Here is a 21,772-nt window from a genome sequence, read left to right as displayed (position 1 = left end):
GGCTGAGAAAAATATTATATAGATTTGTTTTGAAATTGATGTTGCTAGAGATATTTAGAATTTTCTGTGCATTTCTCTGTATAGACGTGATGGATTGACTCACTCCAGTGCATGAATTCTATGTGAACTTGTATTTGTTTATGAGATCTCATGTGGATCGAATGCTAACCAGGCTGTTGCAGACAATACTTGCTCGACCTTTATCGTGGCATACTGTATACAAGATAAAACCAAACCTAAGGCAATTGGCCTGCACAAACACACTTTCATATCAATTCGTTACTATTCACACATATAATTAGTAAATAAATTAGACCAAACTCAACACTATATTGACATTACAGACAAAATCAATCGCAGTAAAAAAACATGAAATTCGATTTAGTTTTCATTGGTCTAGTAAATGCCCCACTTTCATCTTAAATTATACACAGTAGGGTCCAAATCTTGTAAATGGCTGCCACAGCAAAATTGTTTTTTTAAGGAGTTGGTGGAGTGGCACGAGCTGATTTGCTGAGGAGATTTGCAAGCTCACCAGAGGAATTATACAGAAGATGAGAGCTCCCCCGCCAAAGACGATCACATGGCGTTGTGCATTATGAGGCGAACACATGCAGGCCCACTGTGTTTGCTCAAGAACAAACATCTTTCTCTATTCCCACTTGGGCTCCATCCCCAACTCGGGAACACCTCTTAAAAAGGAGAAGCTTCATTTCTTCTCTCTCTCTCTCTGTGTCAGAGGAAGTCTAGTCTTGCTCCTCCCTTCAATGCAGTTGTCTTCTTCATAGCAAACATCGCTGTCTGTGTCTATTGTACTCTCTCTCTCGGTCTCTCCCTCTCTCTCTCCGGGCGGCATGGTCCTCGTTCTTTATAACTCTTGGGTCACTTTCTACAAATTTCTATCATGGTACCTTTGTAGTTTAAAGTAGCTAGCGTCTGCATTCACTCCACCTTCCTTTCTCCTTCCTTCTCTTGAAGCATATCTTCCTCACTTCCATAAGAGATACCAGTCCCTCTTGGGGATTTATACTAGGTTTGTCCACATTGTCATAAATATATCTGAACGAGTTAGCCAGAATGTCCAGCAGAAGGTCAAGGCAGTCTGGGTCTTCGAGGATCAGCGATGATCAGATCATTGATCTGGTGTCCAAGTTGCGCGAACTTCTTCCTGAGATCCGCGATCGTCGACGCTCCGATAAGGTACATAAACGCTCTCTCCATCTCTAGCGAATGAAGGGACAAGGGGAGTATAACTTCCTAGCTGGCTAGCTTGGTCGATGCATATAGTTACAGAACATGGTCCTTAAAAGACCCAGAATACTAGAATAGGTTACATTAGTGCTCATAGTCCTACTCAGTCCCATGCCCCAAAGTTAATAAGCTCTATTAATCTAATTACTCGGTCTAAATTTAGAACTTTGCCCCAAAGTTGAGCTCAGTAGACAAGTGGGCATATATATTCTGCTTATTGCGATCATAAATCATATCATTCTATACATGGAAACAACAAAGAAGCTGAAGTTTTTATATATATCATCATGTATGTCATTATCTCTATTTCGTTGCTTGTATACGCTAAGCTTGTTTGGCATTTAAATTTGCACTTTTGATGCTTGACTTCGATTGTATATCCTACTCACAAGTGATTTCCCAACACTGTCGGCACCGTCCTATTTGAGCATGTACTTATACTTGAGTACTAGAAGCATGCATGTGCGCTCGTCGGTCTGTATAAATGCGCGTTAGATATTGTCTGTCTGGATATTACTAAACAGCTACATAGATCTATTGTATGGTAAGTTACTTTTATGCACATAACGTGTTAGCTAATTCATAAAGGACTAGCTCTCTGGTGGGTATAGACATCAAACCTAGAGTTGGAATTACTAATTATCAGAACTCTGGAGCATTTGGAAGGGACACAAGATCAAAACCTTTTCATTCCCGTAGCCAAAAGATACAAACACGTATCTACGTTAGTATCTGTACGGAGATACTTGCCAACAGAAGACATACTCATGCTTCCAAATTTCGCTAACTAGTGATCTAGCTAGACAGAGAACTAAATGATCATTCAATCTTACCAGTAATCCCCTCGGGCATTTGGTTGAAATAATTATTGTGCAGTACAAGAATTCAACTTCATGAGGAGGCTAAAGAGTCAGTCTAAAGATTCAAACGCATGACCTCATACCTGGTCAAATATATTATGCGGAAAACATTGTCAATCCATGTGAAATTTCGATTCAATAGACGCACACGCGCTAACGGTGAGACGCATCCATCATTTCTTTCTTTGCAGGTACCGGCCTCGAAGGTGTTGCAAGAGACCTGCAACTACATAAAGAACTTGCACAAGGAGGTGGACGACCTCAGCTCGCGACTCTCCCAGCTCTTGTCCACCATCGATCCTGATAGTCCTGAGGCCGCCATCATTAGGAGCTTAATATAAACTCTCGTAATTGATGTTATCATATAGAGCCCTTCGTGTACTGAACCAGCTTGTGTTCTGCTTCCATCTAGCTTCGTTTTCCTTCAATTTTTCTTTTCCCTTTGGGTGATTTTCATATCCCTAGAATCAAAACAAGGGCTAGCATGTAAGTAGATATCGTCTCTCCTGTACGGACGTACAGTGCAGTGTAATTAGGCGTCGAGTATATAATAAAATGCACTTGCATGCACCCCTCAAGACCCTATATTATAATATGCCTGATGTAGATTGTGGATGCATAAGCCAAACTGCTGGTGGCATTGTTCGTTGAAATGTTGCTTTTCATGGACATTTGCGACTTTTAAAATTTCGTTTAATTGAACAACATGATACATGGATTTTCCTCGGGACTGTTCCGATTTTGAAATGGAGGACAATGATAAGGAATTCATTTCTCATTTGTCGTAGACCGCGGAAAAATGTTAGATCGAATGCAAGACACTTGTCATTCCGAACAGGGGAAGTATTCTTATCCTCTAGAGAACTGAGAAGTCATGCCTGTTTGAATCCGTTGCTTGTGCACAAACTAAGATTAAAAATTACATAGGGACGCTCAATTATTTTGATCACAGAATTCTTTACCAACTGACAAGGTAATATACATTGGAGAAACTTTCGTCAAGCAATAAGGTAGTTATTCATTTTCCCTAAAGATTACTTCATATCTTTAAAGAATTAAGAAGAGTATTTATATAAATTCCAATTGACCCTTAAGAATGAGGTGAAAACAAACTAATTTTAACGAGAATAACTGGGTTGTTGTCATTGTCGTTGGCGTCTAGATCTGTCAAAATAGGTCATAAATCCATTTTTTAATCCATATTTGATAGGTTGAGTTGTTATATGGGTTAGTTATTTAGTAAATAGATCATAAATGGGTGTAGAATGGTAAAAGCCAAAATAATATGGGTATTAAATGAGTTCACAACTTACTTAGACTCAACCCACCTCTAGGACTCTTTCTTGCCCTCGCTCACTCCGCGCTTTTACCTCAATTTGGGTATGAGTTTTTCTAGATTGGGTTAATTACATAAGTGCTTTAGCAATATGGGTCGGATTGGGTGGTATGTGTCGTTAAATTTATATTGCATGGAAATGAGTCAATTAAGACCGGACCATTTTCGACCCGACCAAAACCCGACCTGTCCCGACCCATCCATTTGACGGGTTTATTGTAGTCTCATTTAAAGAAAGGACTTAAAATGTTCAATTTGAGATCAAAGTTAAACATGGATTACTAAAATAAGGTAAGAACGGAAGTAAAAAGTAAAAATTACTCCAAAATACGGATGATGACAAGAGACTGCCATATTATTCTCACCTAAACTTTGGTAAAATTTGGCATTGCATAGAGCAATGGTCAATCTGTCAATATCCCTGTATTTAAAAGACTGAGGTTTTGTCGGTCATAAGGGGTCAGGTGGGTGTTGTAGCGTCAGCCCATGAGCCCCATAGTTTTGTAATCATTGGCAACTTGATTTGATGTGCAATAAAAATCATAGATTCTAATCTTATATAAGTAAGGTGTGAGCTCTCTTAAATAAGCAAAAGAGACTTAAGCAGGTGTGAGCTCTCTATAAAAAGCAAAAGAGATTTAAGCCAATCTATGCTGTGTCACCCTCGGAACCTGATAAACAGCATCTGAATCTATATCTATATAAGAATGATGCTGGAGATACAAAAGGTGTTTTTATATAATAGATTGACAAAGTGGTAGTCATTGTCACATTGGATACTTAAATGTGACCCATACTTGTATATGTCCATGTTAATTATAGTGCCTCGAGCGCTTTGTTCTAAATCGAATTTGAAAATCGAGTGTATCCAACATGGTAGATCAAGTATTGATTGATCAATTGTTTGACTCATGTGTTGCGAAGGAAAATTGTTCAAAAAGTACCAAACCTATTCTATGGCGGTCAATTCAGTCCTAAACCTTTCAATTGTACTAATTTAGTCATAAACCTTTTGACAACTTATCAATTTAGTCCTAAACCTTTTAATAATTTGTCACTTTAGTTATTCTAGCTAATTTTGACTGACAATCGCTAACGTGGCGGTCTAGTTAGCACTGTCTGTTTTACATGGCATGACTGACATTGATGTGGGCAAATTTTACAATTTCTTTCCTTTTCTATTTCCCTTATCGGCCATCACAGGGCCTCGTTAATGGCCGGTGGCATGGCAAGGGCCACCCTCGCTAGATCGGGCAAGGGCAGCCCTTGTTGGCCCCTAGCGAGGTTCACCCTTGCCAGATCCGGCAAGGGCAATCCTCCCTCTCGCCCAGGTGAGGGGGGCCCGCGCTAGCCCAAGCCTAGGTGTCCCTCACTCGAGGCTAACGATGGTCAGAGGTGGGAAAAAAGGAAAAAGGAAAAAGAAAAAAGAAAAAAAAAGAAAAGAAAAGGGGAAAAAGAAAAAAAATATTAAAAAATTATCCATGTCAGCATTGGCCATCCTGCGTCGGATGACCGACGTAGGATGGCCGGCGCTGACTAGACCACCATATCAGCGATTTCCAATCAAAATTGATCGGAATGATTAAATTAACAAATTGTTAAAAGTTTTAAGACTAAATTGGCAAATCATCAAAAGTTTTATGACTAAATTTGTACAATTGAAAAGTTTATAACCGATTTGGCTGCCGTACAATAGGTTTAGGACTTTTTGGACAATTTTCCCTGTGTTGCGGCGATAGGAACATGAGAATTTTCCTGAGATAAACCAATGCACAATGTGCGCCCGCCCAACGGCACCGAAACCGACATCAGCTTTTTCCTATTGTCGGAATCATGATTACTGTATCATTACGGCGTTTGTGATCGAAATGGACCCATGGACTTGTGAAGTTGACTTATGAGCTTTAGATGGTCTGATATCTGCTTTTCTCGTGTATTATTGAAACAAGTTGGCAATCAAGGGCCGGTTTCTATGAAAGGGGTCGGAAAATGGAAGCCATGAATCTCTAGAAATCTGGTATCAGAATCAAAACAGCGAAAAGCAAAGATTGCATCTTTCCCTCTCACCACGGATTATGGGAGGTCCATATTGAGAGAGGTATAGCTGGAAGCTAGGTAGGCCCTTCTTGTCTCTGTGCTTCTAATGGGCTTTCGTCCTCTTAAAGCTTGAGTCCCTTTCACTTCGTATGTTGATTGGCATGTTTCCTTGCTAAATGTGGGGCTTTTTCCACAAAATTGATCTCCTCGTCTCCTCTACTTCAGGAGATAGCTGTACATGGTCCAATTACTTCTTTTTGATTGCGGAAGAAGTAACCTCTCTCTCTCCTCCATGTTGTGTCAGCCTCGGCTTCGTCCCGCGCCACCGCCATCGCACATCAATAGTTACCGCCGGGCCCTCTCCCTTTGTGAAGGCCAGGGAGCTCGGCTGCGATAGTGATGACCATTGCACGAAATGGAAGGCCAGCCTCTAGACCTCGAATTTAAGGCCGTCGGCTAGGATTCTGAGGTTAGAACACATACACAGACAGAGAGACCGTGCGGGGAGAGGGGGGCAGGATAGCGACGTATTGGAGACAAGATGGCGACAATGGCATGGAAACGCCCCGGGGGGATAGAAAAGAAGAAAAAGGGGACAAAAGAAATAAAAGAAGAGAAAAGGAAAAGAAGATAAATTTGGATCGTTGAATGACACTCGTGATGAAATGTTAACCTCACAACGGGTAAATTTAAGATGTAAATTTACCTCCTACCTCAAGATGATTTCAAAATCTAACTGCATAAGTGCATGCCAACTTATAAAACAATAGTCAGTTTCATTCTAGGTTAATGGAATAGTCCATGGATCACACCTCACAAACGTCATGTTTATGTTTGACCAGAATAATGAATAATCTGAATACAAAGAAAAACCTCCTGAACAAATTTTAAACTATGACATCTATCTCCAGGGGATCGATCTAGTCTAAATATGCTGCCAATGTGAGGCTAAAGACGTGTCTGAATTTTGAAAAAAAAGTGATTCTTTTAGGAAGGGCAATTTAAAAAAGCTCTCTAGATGAGAAATAGTATCCAATGCCACTTCTCTAGGTCTTCATGGGTTCATTCACGCAACATAGGAAAAAATGCACAGAATAAGTTACTTAAGAAAAGTTTCGTACTCTTTGACTTTTCCTAGGCTTTGGAAAGAGTCAACAGACATGATGGTGGGCAGCGAACCACTACCAAATAGAAGTCAGAATTCATTTGAGGCAGTGATCATCGACAGCTTGGTTCAGGATGTCGATGATGAAAAGCAGTTCAGCTGCAGAATTCCATACATCTCTCACCTAAGTTTCATCTCTGCCGTCAACCAAAACCCTAATAAAGATTCCATCCGATTCCATGTCTGATTATGAGGGCATGTATCGTTCAACTGCTCGGGTTTTGTCCCCTTGGTTTCCCTCTAAATCCAAGGTGAACATGGAATTCGATCGTTCGGCAAGCGAGCAGAGAAATGTTTCATAATTTGGCAAAGCTTATAGTTGTAATGTTTCGTACGTGTTGGTTAGTGACTTGTGATGCTATATGACTTACGTGGCGTAATTGGCCAATCATATTCCAATGACACATGTCTTAGCCAACATGCTTCTAATGTTAAAAATTCTCGTTCCTCATTAACTTGTTTCTTCAATTATTGCTGCTCGGTAATGTATTCGGTGCAATGAGTTTTCTTGTATCTTTTCTTCTTTTTCCCCTCCCATTGAGTTCTTGAAACAAAAACTTCAAAATGATGGACATAACATTGTTCACATTTAACTTCTATATCTAGGGCTTGATTCAACAACCAGTTATCGGAAAATACTTTTTCTATTGTTTGCTGTTTGGCAGTACTTTAGATAAATGACTGAACATACGATACGTGGAAATTCACAAGGAAATTTCTAAAAATGATTTATGCTTTTTAAAAATAACTAACCCGAGTCCTCATCATCCCCATCGCTCGGACTCTGGCACCTCAGAGACCGAACCTGAGACTTGAGGCCGACTCGGCTCATCGGACTAGGACCTCTAGGGTAACTAGTTGGCCGTCCTGTTTCTCGAAGAGTCAACTATATTGATTCGGATTGGGGTTGGTCTGCGGCTTTCAATTTCGTACAAGGAACAGTCCATATATCTCTCACCAAATGTTGCATCTAACATGACTTTAATAACATATCCTTGATCTCATTCTTCCTAACTCTGCTTTTTTTTTTTCTTTCCTAGGCATGTTGAACTCATAAAGTATTTTGCCGGGTCCAAGCTTGATGCCACATATGTGCTCCGCACCAACAAAGATTTCCTTAATTTAAATAAACGAATGAAAATGCTTCCACTTGCTGGTGCCCGTCATTCATATTTTACTGAGGTAAAAGAATCTTCTCGTGAAGTGTAAAAAGGAATTGAGTCCAAAAATAACCTGGAATTTACCCTCTGCTGGAAATTAGGGAAGCCAGAATCAATGGAAGCTTCTCTGATGTAGATGGAGGAAAGATAGTATAACAATCTGCTAGGAAAACTGTATAGTTTGTGGCATCTCTTACTGAGGTTAATTTGTTATCTTCAATGATGTTTACTTCGAATTTAACTTAGATCATGTGAACATTTTACATGTGCACATCAAGCAAATTTTTTCCCAGTTATTCAATGAAGGAAGATGAAGTGATCTTGCGGTAAAATTGGTGAGCCACTTAATTTTTTTTTTTGTAAATTCCTGTTAGAGTTGATAAATTTACGGTATTGGTAAAAAAATTAACAAAAGTTAAAAAATTCAAACGTTGATAAGTTACTTAAATGAGAGTTGGCAATAGAAAACCGGTAGGGAATATAATGAGATAAATGGTTGATGAGTTACTCAAATAAATATCGGTAAATTCATATAAGAATTGATAAATTTAAGGCATCAATAAAATTGACAAATAAAAGTTGGTAAAAGATAAGAAAAATTGGTAATTTACAAACTGCCAAAAAAAGTTCGTAATTTCATAAAATTATCGGTATCATAATTAAGTTACCGCGAAATCTGGTGACCTAAATTCTTCTTTACTAACAATTCGACATTCACAAATTCTTCCAGAAATTTACTGACATGAAAAAAAAAAGATTGTTTTTTATAGCAGAAAAGTTGAATCCTCGGCTTTACTAAGGTTGTTCTCATGCTCTTGTAAATGAAAAAAGGTTGTTCTCATGTCATTCAAGCCAGATAACAACAGACTATACACAAACAAAAGCAACTCACAAAGGATAACTCAGCAAAATGCAGAAACCAATGTAAGCAAAAGACTGATCTTTTGCCACTTGAGATCAATAACAACAAAGCGGACACCGGATGAGGCCATTCTCATTACAATCCTGGCACTGCCGAAACCCGAAATAATCGCCCTCACCTTCTTTTGTGCTGTAATCGTCTTCATCGCGGTCACAGTGTACCTTACAACTCCCGAAGCACGTCTTGCAAGGCACGAACCTTATGTCCCCACAGACCTCACAAATCCCATCGCCACCTCCTCTGATGAGACAACGATCATCGACCTTTTCGCAGTTCTCTAAAACTTTCTCGAGCCGTCCTTCCTCGTGCAATCTCCGGATTTCCTCAGCCCCGCCAATGCACTTGCTGCCCACGAACACCCTTGGCAATCCTGCCCCGCTAAACCAACCTCCCAAAAGCTCCTTCAGTTCTTCCTTGAACCCAGAATGCAGTGACACATCTCGCTCATCCATCCGGACTCCAACTGCTTTGAGTATGATCCGCACATTGCAAGAGTCTTCGTAGGTCTTCCTCACACCCCTCAGGCTCGTAAAGTACACGATCACCATCTCTTTCCTATGCGGAAAAGAGTTATCGTCATCCGCCAATGCGCAACTCACCCGGTCAGCTTCAGTTACATCCAGTGGCTTGCCATTGAAAGCTATTGAAGACCCATTTTGATCATTTGATGGAGGTACATGGAATGGACGAGTAGGTGAGAGTTTTTCAAGGTACTTCTTGAAATTGGATATGGCTTCTTCATCAGAGACAACCTCTGAGGCGCTTGATTTAGAGCAACAATCGGCTCCTTCTGAGCAGGTCTCTTCAAATCTCAATGTCGCAGGATGACCACGCGGCACCAATTGATGGATCGGACCGTTGAAAGAGGAACTCTTGAAGTAATTTGGTGACCGAAAAGGACTAACATCTTCGAGGCCCTCCATTAACTCCCATGTGTTGATCGTCTCTGGTTCTCCAGGAGGAGTCCTAACTGGAGTTTTAGGAAGCACCTTCGGTATCTTCTCCTCAATCATATCAGACCAAGTCTTGGCCTCCTCAACTAGTCCCCCCAAAAATTCATCACCGACTGTTTCGACGTCGCCGTTTTCGCCATGAAGCCTGAAATCACCACCCTTGGCAATGAATTTCTCATTGAACTCGTTAACGTCTATGCGAGAGAAATCAAGATTGAGACAGCCTAGCGTGGAGGACGTGAGAGCAACGACATGGCGACTGTCTCTTTTGTTTCGCGGTGTGTGGTGGATTTGCGTGGAGTAGCTTCGGCTCAGGGGCACTGGCGACGAATACGGCGCCTGGCAGTGATGGCAGCTCTTCGACTTCGAGTTTGCACAGCCCATCAATTTGAATCGATGTTACAGAGCCAAAGCAAAAAACATAAAGAGACTGATATGAGTTTCCCTTACTCGAGGAGAAAGCAACAAGCGACCGATGGGACTTCAGAATGTTCTCAGAGCCATAAAATCATTGAGAAGAAGCACCAACTTTTTTCGCCCCCCACAATTTCAAACCTAAAGTAGGAGATGGAGTAGAAACAGAGAGAATGTGAATAGCAACTCCCCCAGAAAATGCTATTTGCTGATTACTCTCCATGATTAATGTTCTTACCAAAAGCCAAACTTGTCCACGTTTCTTTCCTCCTTTGTTTCATTCATGGTTATCATATCTATCAACTTCAGTTCGATCACCTTTAAATTAATTGATTCACACCAACCATAGTCGACGTCGTGTTAGATGGTATGATATCCATAGATTTGTCAGTGTCAAATTATTCTCAATGCACATTGGGCTTTGGCATGCGCCCATGCGTAATCTACTTATTTAAGAAGGAAAATGTAGCTTGTCATTGACACAGTACTGAGTCTTCTTTTGCCCATGGAATTGTCGTAAGTCGGCAAATACGATCTTGACAGGAAGTAAACTCATCGGATTGTCTCTCAAGGGTCCCCTGAAATCCCAGATTTGAATGAACCGATTCAACCGAGTCGAGAGTTTCTACTACCGGAATAAATATGAAAAATGATTCGAGACTTCTACACGGATGAAAGCAAATATTTACTCAATTTACATCTGCGACAGCAAACATTGGCACGGGTCAAGATTAGTACACTAGGATCGCTGCTTGAGTTGGTGGCTTCTTTAGAATTCTGATTTTCTCCTGAGGCTGACGGTTCATGTTCGTGGCCTCCACTAACTCGGGGAAGATGGATCGCACGAATATGGGTAGGTGGGCAAGAACTAAGACCTTTCATTGAAGGAACATTCTAAAGAATAATAATTCTACGAAAAAAAGGAAAAAAAAAAAACGGAGAGTGATGGGAGCTTTGTGCTACTAGCCTATTACTGGGCTTGAGATCCACATGGATCTAGAACCCAACAACACTTCAATGCACACACCTTTCAAGATCTTTGGGCTCCTTTGGGCCTGATGGCATGGCTACATATTCAGGTAGGATTCAAAATAGAGTTGATCGCCCCAGCTGCGTGCTCGGATTCGGCCTAACTTGTTACCAAAGCCGATCCATGACCCATCAGGTAAAAAGTATACAGTACATTTTGGATTGGACGGGGTTGGCTCGACTCAGCAGGACAAGACTTTATACCGAAATGCCATTGTATAGGTCCATCTAAATTGGCCTTCCATTCCTTTGTGACAGGACTCATGATCATGTCTACAGCGAAAAGCTTCACCTTAATGTTTGAAGGTGAGGACAATGATCATCCAGACATGGTGGTTTGCTACATATTCTAATTCTTGATGTTGACAAAAAGAAGATAATCAGAGATCATGACAATAGACAAGAAAAGATGCATAACCTGCACCACTATAAAATTTCTCTGTTTTGCCATCTTCTATCACTCTTTCTTTTTCCTCTTCCCAATTTAACGATCGTGTGCCAAGTCTATCAGCTACCCCTAGGCATTGGCTTGTAGCAGCTACCTCCCTATGACTCTACCTAGATGACCTATTTCAATCATGTGAACCTTGGTAACTATATATGTTGCAGACAGTCCAACACGTCCTTTTTGCTAATCTTTCACGGCGCACGAAAACCTAAATGGAAATCCGACATTTGGACAGGCAAATTCCATTCTTCACGATATATTCCGAACGCTAGATCTCATGATTGAGATATAAAGTCAAGCATCCTATGGTCCTATAAAACCATAATCATCGCTAGTGATGGCCCTTGTTAGCGTACAAGCTAGCTAATTAGTCATTGACATATCGGCGGGAGTAAACAACATTTTCAAATTACTACATCGATGAGAACTTAATATATCCTTCTTTCGATATACCGGCGGTGTAACAATTTCTTTATGCAAACATGGTTTAAAGAATGATGCGTATACATTTTTTAATTTTAGCACAGTTAATACTTTCATTCCCATATCGCCTATTTAAAAAATAACTTTTACACTGACGGTGTACATATTACAAACCCTTTGAAAGTATAGAATGCTTTCATTCCCACAAGAAAGCATCTCATATCCATTTTCCTTACGAAACAAGATCTCCGACAATCTCGATTATGGTATCCTATCGATATCAAACACCGACTTTACGGTTCCTTTCAAACCTAGATGAATCGGAAGTCAAGGAATAATTAATTGCATGTAGTGTGTAACTACTCAACATTCGATTAAGAAAGTCTAATTAATTGGAGGAGAAAATCAGATGCAACCCCTTGAGCAAGATCACAACTTATTGAGAGAGAGAGAGAGGCACATGGAAGTGCATGTGGAGATTGGAGAAGATTCAGAGACCTCTCAATTAACAATTACAATAATGATAATAATAAGATAATGATGAGCAACGAGGAATATAACATGGATCCAACCCTATTTCCAAGGGAGAGAGAGGGAGCCCTAAAGTTATATAAATTTGAAAAAAAGTGCATGTGAGCAGCTTTTGTTGCTAGGCCAGAGGGAAATTTTCAGTAGGGTCCATAAATTCCCTTATGCCTCCTCAGTCCTGTGCAAATACACAAGACATTTCTCCATCAACTCCCTTACATGTACTTGCAATGAAAAAGTAAAAAAAGATGAAAAATAATAAATAAATAAAGCAACTGTGGTCTCTCTTTCTCCATCCATCCAATGGACACCCCAAAAGATAACATGTCCTGTTCAATGTTTCTGCTGTAGTCCGTCGCAAGTTGGGTTAAAGCCTCTATAGGGAGAGCCTTTTTGTAGCTAGATATTCAACAAACACAAACGTGGCTGTGAACTTTTTCAAGTTCTAATCGAGTAGTTTTCTTTTCATATTTCCGTGATTAAGGAATAGACTTGTGTGTAGATCACTGCATAGGTTCGAATTTTCCATACTAATAAACATAATAAACTCTATATTTAGAACATTCACCTGAGTTTTACGTTATGTCTTATTTGATCCTCAATGTTAATTAGTGGGGTATTTCCTCGTTATAGACACGAAAAGGAAAATAGGCATGGCATGTATATACGAGTAGATCTACAAGTTCGGATATGAAATCACTTTCTTTTGGCCGTTGTCGCACCCGACGCATTATATATTACATGAGATAAAATGCTAATAAGAAAGTTTGAACCTCATGGTGCTCTAATCTATCACATCAGTTGTAGTACATTTGTGTGGGATGACCTGGACACAATGTGCATGGATTCTGCACTAGATTCAGTTCGGAAAACATCAAGTGGAAAAGACCCTAACTGTTTCAGATCGCACAATCGCACCATAATAGCAATCATTAAGCATCAGATTGGCCAAGCTTGCCTGCATCCAAGGAAGATACGAGTTAACAAAGACTTCACCAGCGGATGTCACAGAATGAGGTTACAAATCTACTGTCTTTCCTTTTCTTTTTCCTCCCCATTTTCACACTAATGGAATAGTATATGGAAAAACCCTCCTGCGATTTACATTAATACGACAGTACCTTGTGATATATATATTATATATATGATTGAACTGCTCCAGCAATTGCCAGACTCGCACCAATAAAAAAACTCACTGAAAGAATATAAAAGTGCAAGGTCCACGATAGATGAATCTTCATAGAATGGCTAAAAAGACATCCATTGTGATTGTCCATTATCAATGTGGTGGCCTATCCTCGGGTTCTGCGACATTCATGCATGATGTCAAATTTCCTCGTCACACATGGGCTGAGTAGAACTTTAATTGCGCTACATATAAAGAAAAAAAATGTGTGTGTATTATATAGACGTATATGGTTTATAATGTGTGTGAGATGATGTTTAGAAACTTCTGTGACATCATCATGTGTATTTTGTGCAGGGTTACTGTGGTATGTTTGGCTGGATCGGGAAGCAAAAGAACATTTAATTCGAGCAGCTTTGGTCCTCATTGTCTCCTTGAAAGTGTAAATGAGAATTAAGTCAAAATGGGCAGCGCATATGGTCTTCTTACTTTGTTGAATATGAAGATCTACATGTATATATTGAGTGACAATTTTCTTTTCCCCTTTTTCGCTTCGAATGAACAAAAAGTTACCCTGCAGTTCTATACACATAATTCTTGGCATTTGACGTGGAATCGCCGGAGGTGTTCCCCTTGAAGAGATAAAAGATTTGTAAAAGAAAATCCTTATTAGACTAGAGTTTAGAGAATGAACTCGAAATTTAAGGAGCAAGAACCTATACCATCTTTACCATTATCGACGTTCGTGACGACATATTTCAAAAAATTCCAGCATGCTTATTTTCAAATTGTGAATTTGGATGGATGGACCGTAGGGATAGCAATCGATCTTCCTTTCTACTATTACCTAACAACTGCAATCGATAAAAGGAAGGCTAGAAAAAAGATGGAACTGGTGTCAGCGGATGGGTCCGAGAAGCCCACCAGTAAAATATGAACACAATCCCTCCTTCACTTTGTCATCAACCTCAAAATCGCTGTCACTCGCAGAGTCCTTCCTCTCTCTTGCCCAGACCAACACACCCATCACCTTCACAAACTCCTCTCTCTCTCTCTCTCTCTCTCTCTCTCTCTCTCTCTCTCTCTCTCTCTCTCTCTCTCTCTCTCTCTCTCTCTCGCTCCATGAAAGTGAGTGTCACCCACACACACACACACACACACACTCATCAATACATAAAATATTTGTTGGAAAATACACTATATATGTTTCTCTATTGAATCCCCTGAAAGAAACAAGATCCAAAACTCCACCGATTCTCATGACATTTTTCCCAAACCCCACCACCCAAGGAGCGCGCGCACACAGACACACACCAACACATGGCCTTTCCACCACCATCGTCATCTTCAGCAGCTAATTTCATGTTCCAAACCCTCCACCATCACCCCCAAGAAGACCCACTTCCTTCACTCATCCCACCCAGCCACAACAATGGTGATATTATCAACAACGTGCCTTTCTTGATGAAGAGGTCCATGTCCTTCTCAGGGGCTGACCACCACCAGAGATCTTGCGGGGGTGGTGACGACGACGACCTGTCGGATGATGGGTCGCAGCTGCTTCTGGGGGAGAGGAAGAAGAGGCTGAGCTTGGAGCAAGTGAAGGCGCTTGAGAAGAGCTTCGAGATCGGGAACAAGCTCGAGCCCGAGAGGAAGATGCAGCTCGCGAGGGCGCTCGGCCTCCAGCCAAGGCAGATCGCCATCTGGTTCCAGAACCGGCGGGCTCGGTGGAAGACCAAGCAGCTGGAGAGGGACTACGAGGTGTTGAAGAAGCAGTTCGAGGTCCTGAAGGCTGACAATGATGCTCTCCATGCCCAGAACGAGAAGCTTCATGCCGAGGTAAAAAGAGAAATGTGATTAATCAATTTCTTTTAGTTTTCATGTGTTGTCTCTATCGTCACTTGAGTATGTTAGTTTTGGTTTTCTTTTTATCAGAAGAGAACCAGAAAAACAATAATCTTTGAGACTAGTAATCACCACATGTCTAGTCTCTATCATTCTGAAATTCAAGAATAATGCAGAGTCCTGAACATACTTAAACAAACTTTGCCTATCCATTTAGTCCTCTCAGATAATCTCTTTATAGATCACTCAGAGACACGAGATGAGTATTCCATGAATTTTTATTTTAGACAACATTCGTAAGACGAGTTTCTTTTAATGGCAATCAATGTTGTACATAACATGTAAAAATTGCTAATTCATACTAAATACAGAAGACTCAGAACCTGTATTGATTTCCCTGTTTGTGATAGAAATCCTACTTTATTATTTGAATGCTAAAGGACATTAGTTCTATCTAAAGATATCCAGTTCAACGCAATTTTCTTACTAGTTAATAACTTTTCAAGGCAACTCCAGTTGCTTTACTTTGATTCTAGTGGCATCTGCAAATACAATATACTTCTACCTAACTTTTTAAGTCCAAAACCAATTGTGCAGCTATCGGTTCTCAAAGGAAGGGCCACAAATGAAGCACCCAGCAACCTCAAGAAGGAAATTGAGAGGTCGTATTGGAGCAATGGGAGCGAGAACAGTTCCGATATCAACTTAGATATTTCGAGAACATCAGCTATGAACAGCCCTGTATCATCTTCGCAGTTCAGCAACAAGCACCACTTCACCTCGTCGATGAGGCCCTCTGTCATGGCCCAACCGCTCCACGGCTCGACCAGATCAGATCTGCAATGCTTTAAGATTGACCACCAAAGTGTTCAAGAGGAAAGCTTCTGTAACATGTTCAACAATGGGATGGAAGACCAGCATGGCTTTTGGCCATGGGCTGAACAGCAACATTTCAATTGAGCAATCCACAATTTAAGCAAAAGGGTAAGAGAAGAAAGAAACAAAACCAGTCCCATTGTGCAGATATTAGTCTCAATTCAGCTTGAGAAGATCTTTACGAAAATTAATGTATCTGATGTTTCCTACTGGTTATATGTCATCGTTAAAATTTTTCAATACAGATTGGGTCCTTTTTTAAGTGTATAGAATTGAATTTACCCTGGTTCAATTTCAGCTGGTGGAAGGAAACAAGATTAATTGTCAAGAGTTGATAATCTCGGAATGATCCACTTGTCTTCCATTTTCCTATAAATTATGATGCATTTGTTGGTTGTACGATGAATAAAAATTGCAAACCCTAATAAAATCACAAAATGTGAAGACTCTTTGGTTACATACATGTGCCAGTAGTGGGTTCCTGCTCTGGCAAGTAGCATGGGCCATGAAATAAAAAAAATGGATCTCTTGTCAGAGCTTTCAGATTTGAAGGGCTGTTTGATGCTTTGGAATCATGAATATTTTACTTAAATACCCAAACAGCTCTAGTGGAAATGCTTTGAAGAAGCTTCCCGCGACGAGGATAAAAAGATTGGCTGTGTTCCTGATCGTGTCAGGAGGATTAACAATGAAAACAATCCGCTTCTCATTTTTAATTAAACATAGTAAAGTAAATGGTAAAAAAGTTGGATGGTAGATTCTGGAGCACACATTCCTAAAAACGACAATGCCAAATATTCTGATCTTGATCATTGCTTTCATACTACTGTCATCATATTGACTGAATCATGTGTGAGGTTCATATGAAATATACTACCATCAATTGTTATAGCTAAGTTGATTTATGATGCTTCGGGTCTAGACAAGTTGAAATCCATTAGCATCCGTAATCATGATCAACTCAATCAATGATGGGTTCTAGATAATTGTTTCACTGTTTGGAGCCTTGGAGGAAACATGTAGATTTATGTGGACAGAGAAGAAACATATGATTCTATTGTCCTGATATATATCCATGCACGTGACCTTCTGTCAAAACTCCAAAGTTCCCTATAATCCACCACAAAAATCTTGCACATGTCCTTCTTCCTGGAAGAGTTTTTAACTTTTATATATAGCCACAAAAAGTACAGACAACTTGAGCAATAACCTAGCCATTCCATATTCCAGCCCATCCAAGTAAAAAGGAAGAAAAAGGAAAAAGAAAACAATAAAAATAACCTTAAAAATCCTTAAAATTGATTTAAAAAAAAAAAATATTAATTTTTTTATTTTCTTGATAATGGTGAAAAATATTTTCTAGCATTTTTGTAAACAAACAGAACTCTTAGAAAAATATACTAGCTAGTAAAATGTTTTAGCAGATAATTTTTAAAAAATCATAAGAAACAAGTATTCCTAGATTAGGTTAAATATAAAAGTGTTTTAGCAATGGTCGGCGTGGTCGGATGGGTTGGGATGTTTGTGGCTGTTATTTTCTCTTTCATCCCCTTAATTCTGAAAATCATTTTTCCTCTTAGACAATATATTAATAGCTCTTTTTCCATCTATAGTGTTTATTGAATTCCCTTGCAGGCTTTTTCAAATTAGAATTCAACTCATATTCTCATTTTTAGCTATATTAACCAACAGGATAATATGATTCTTGATCACAGTGATTAAAGACTTGTCTTCATTGACTGTTGATATTGTCAATATGACTGGGGACAGACAGAGAAGTAAAGTTTCGGGAGGGGTAAAAAATAAAAGACAAGCAACTCAAGACTAAGTTCTAGGTAAGTGTAATTTTAATTTGTGATTATATCCTCGATCAATTCCATTCTTAGAAAAAGATGGCCTTTTCAAATTAAATTGGCTTAAAGTAGTGTCGTTTCAACTTTTATACAAACTATTAAGCATATCGGCTGTATAATTTGGGGAACTATATAACATGTAACATCATGCAAAAGAATTCAAGAAACGGATCGAGATTTATGACAATGATGATTGACAAATTTGAAACTAAAACAAAATCATTACAAAGTATTAAATCAAATTATCAACATAATGAATGAAGGGAGTTTCAACGTTTTTTCTTTTCCAGTCATCATATGCTATTTGGATGACTAAAATCTTGCTTGCAGTAGACAGAGTTCAATGTGTTTTTATCTGAAAGCCATATAAACAAATTGCATATGCCATTGATTGACGTAAGCAAATAAACAACTTTCAAAAAGTTAAAAGGGAACTGTCGGCAGAAAACGATTGACAAAGGAATTAAATTTGCTGTCATAAACCAAAACTTATTATTAGGTTTACAGCTAGTGTAAAATATTCTTATACATTCGTCGCTGGATGAGTGACATGTATGTTTGAAGTTTGATTTTGTAATTATATTCTTCCATTTGTCAATCATTGAAAGATTAGTGTATTAATTATTTTTTAAACAAGCAGTGAACCTACTAAAACTCTGAAAAAGAAACTGAATGCAAGTAAATAGTTTCTTCATTTAACATTAGGGTGTAAAAATAGTGAGTGAACTGAGAATAAAACCGAGGTTGGTTCAGTGGTTAAAGGGATGAATATATAAGTGTGGATTAGACATATGACATAAGTTTGGTTCCCCATATCCAAAAAGTGAAAACATTTTCATGTAGATACTGCCTATTCAGATTTTGACTCGCATCTTAATTGGACTATGGGATTAGTGGGATACTTCATGGATTTGCAGTTTACTTACTTAAAGTGGGGTTTCTTAAATTATTATAAAAATATCTATGAATTGAGGAGAAGGAGGAGCTGAAATTGAGGCTTTCTTTGGTTGAAATAAGTAAACATACAAAGAACAGCTTAGAAGATGGGCTTTGCTAGAATGGGCTTTGGTATTGGAGTTTTAACTCGGCTTGAAAATGTTTCCCAGTTGGGCTAGGGTCATTTTCCTTGGTACAAAATTTGAGAAAAATTGGATCTGCAATAGGATGAACCGATTCACAATCGAAGGATGACACAACGGAGGGAGTCTCAAGCTGAAGTGCTATGCGGAATCTGCACATCATAGCGAAGCTTCGGCCCCTCCATCGAGAGATTATACTGCTCGTTTGAAAATCTGTAAATTTCACAGCAACTTCAATCAGAACTCAAACCAGAACGCATTTGTTGCATGGAACTTGGACACATTCATCAAGAAGTCAAGGTCTTTTGTGGAGAGGATGCAGTTCACGGGTCGAGAGGAGTCGAGGTCTTGGTAGTTTTACGTGTTGATTTTGGAACCATCAGAACTAAGATCATAATAGACATGCGCCAGTCTTTTGAGGTTTCATATGTTGATTTTCTGGACCACTACGTGTTGCATGGTTCGTGAGAAGTCATGGTCTTTATGTTTTTTGGTGATGTTTGGCCTTGAAATTATGAGCTGTACCTTTCCTTTATAGAACCAATTACATTACAGAAAATGTGTATGGGTACTTATGTTTTGAATAGGGACTAGTGTGGGTCTCATTATTTTTTTGTGACATATATGGATTAACTTACTTGAGATATTGTCCACTTTGGCCCGTTCTATATCAAGCCCCACCGTTTTGTCTTTTGGTGTAAGGGAGGCACTTTCCCAGGAGGTCACCCATCCCGGTAGTGTTCTAGCCTGGGTTCGCTTAACTTTGGAGTTCCAAAGCAAAGTTTGTTATTACATCAAAATGTGCCTTCATGAGTTAATTCCAATTTTCACACACATACACACATGCACACATATCTCATAATCGCTCCCCCCTATTCGGTGCATAGTTCGGTTCATTCCTATCCCCTTCACCATTCTAGAAGTCTGCCAGGAGACACTCCTTATCTAGGCCCTCTGTCCCCAGCGATCGTTCTCTGCCCTTGTCGGACCGGGTCGTTACATTTTTAATACATTGTAAATTGTTCATGCATTTTAATCTTATTGGAAAGACGAAAAATAAAGGGATGTCCTATATAAACTGCTTCTCACTCATATAGCATCGTATGGAGAAAGTTTAACATTTATCAAATTTCATTTCTCTAATTTTACGTCCTTGCAGAATCACATTGCTACGGCGGGTACAATTTTACTATTCCATACTAAAAAAAGATGGATCTTTTTCCTTAGAATTTCGAAAGAGTTGGTAAGTACAAAAAAAAAAAAAAAACTGATGGCTAGTCAAAATCTATATCTCCCGTTTCATATAAAATGTCCTATTTTGGACAAAAAAGTACGAAATTCTTAATTCATATTATTTGTTAATGTATGACATACATGGATTTGACAATAATTGAAAATTCCTCTGTGTCGTTATATGCATAGGGATCTTTCATTATGTGATCGATAACTATTGTGATATTGAAAGAAAATAACAAAAATCTTCAAAATAAATATTTAATAGGAAGAGTTACATTGCTGATTTTTAACATTAGAACTCATCATGAACAATGGTATTGAATGGGGCGAGCACTAAGGAATGGGGAGAATACTAGTTGGAAGCAAGATGAGTGAAAAGTGTAAGAAAATTTTTCGTTGCGAGAAAAATGAACATCTTGTTTAATTACAAATCCAAGCGGCACTCATTAAGGACAGCACTAGAATACTTTGCAATGGCATATTTATGTAGACATAACTTAGTTTCTTGGAAAGGTATTTATTGCCGATAGTTAGAGAAGCTGAATTTATGCAACATCATTATTGTCGAGTGGCCGGTAGCCCCTTCGTCGTAAATTTCACAGTCAATTAATGGCGATTTAATTGGAATTTGAACCGGATTATGTATGGAAGTAGGACACGTTCATGAAGTCAAGGTCTTGGTAAGGTCATCGAGTTTCATTGCCATGGACTTGGGTCGTCTGCACGCTCAAGAGAAAGTCTTGGTCTTTTGTTGTTTATGTGAGGTGTGATCTTCAGCCAATGTGAAGGAAACGTCAATTTCGAAATTTTCCTTCTTCAACTAAAGAGAAACGATCCTGCAAAGACGTAGTGAATGTCCTTAACAAGCCAAACATTCATGACGAAACAACACATTATCTCTCATCACACATTCAGATTTTACTAAAAAGATGAAAAAAAAACCTGTCCGATAAATGCTTCTCACTCCTTAGTAATTGCTACCTAGGAAGATTTTAGCCTAGCTAGTATAAAAAAAGTTCGACATGACTTAAAATTGCACAAGCCGCATACTTCATGTCCTCAACCACGTTCGCCAATTTGCAGCATCATTTCGTCAACCGACTCTTCACTTGGTGGAGCTTATTTGCTTGTTTTGGGACAAGTACTTCATGGTCCTTGCTCTTCTTGTAGGCTTGACGAATTTTCTGTTGATCCACCTTCCCACCATACTCCTCGATTATTTCCTTGGAGC

At 39.2% G+C, this 21,772-nt stretch overlaps 3 protein-coding genes across 3 annotated transcripts; 2 read left to right on the top strand and 1 right to left on the bottom strand.

Annotated features, from left to right (window-relative positions):
- Nucleotides 1–849: 849 nt before the first annotated feature.
- On the top strand, nt 850–2,681 carry LOC115684070 (transcription factor PRE5-like). The gene is made up of 2 exons (XM_030608768.2): nt 850–1,200; nt 2,303–2,681. Exons 1-2 carry the CDS (start codon nt 1,078–1,080, stop codon nt 2,450–2,452), a joined length of 273 nt encoding a protein of 90 aa, XP_030464628.1. The 5' UTR covers nt 850–1,077; the 3' UTR covers nt 2,453–2,681.
- Nucleotides 2,682–8,652: 5,971 nt separating this feature from the next.
- LOC115684096 (uncharacterized protein At3g28850-like) lies at nt 8,653–10,545 on the bottom strand. Its single transcript, XM_030608803.2, has one exon. The coding sequence runs from the start codon at nt 10,066–10,068 to the stop codon at nt 8,767–8,769; it is 1,302 nt and encodes a 433-aa protein (XP_030464663.2). The 5' UTR covers nt 10,069–10,545; the 3' UTR covers nt 8,653–8,766.
- Nucleotides 10,546–14,737: 4,192 nt separating this feature from the next.
- On the top strand, nt 14,738–16,635 carry LOC115687012 (homeobox-leucine zipper protein ATHB-20-like). Its single transcript, XM_030612475.2, has 2 exons — nt 14,738–15,491; nt 16,095–16,635. Exons 1-2 carry the CDS (start codon nt 14,973–14,975, stop codon nt 16,455–16,457), a joined length of 882 nt encoding a protein of 293 aa, XP_030468335.2. The 5' UTR covers nt 14,738–14,972; the 3' UTR covers nt 16,458–16,635.
- The last annotated feature ends 5,137 nt before the right edge of the window (nt 16,636–21,772 follow it).

Source organism: Syzygium oleosum, unplaced genomic scaffold (assembly GCF_021117445.2).
Source record: "Syzygium oleosum isolate NSW1041296 unplaced genomic scaffold, Sole_v2.1 Sole_v2.08, whole genome shotgun sequence".
NCBI lineage: Eukaryota > Viridiplantae > Streptophyta > Magnoliopsida > Myrtales > Myrtaceae > Syzygium > Syzygium oleosum.
Note: the sequence above shows the minus strand (reverse complement) of the source record. Positions and strands in the feature narration are given on the sequence as shown.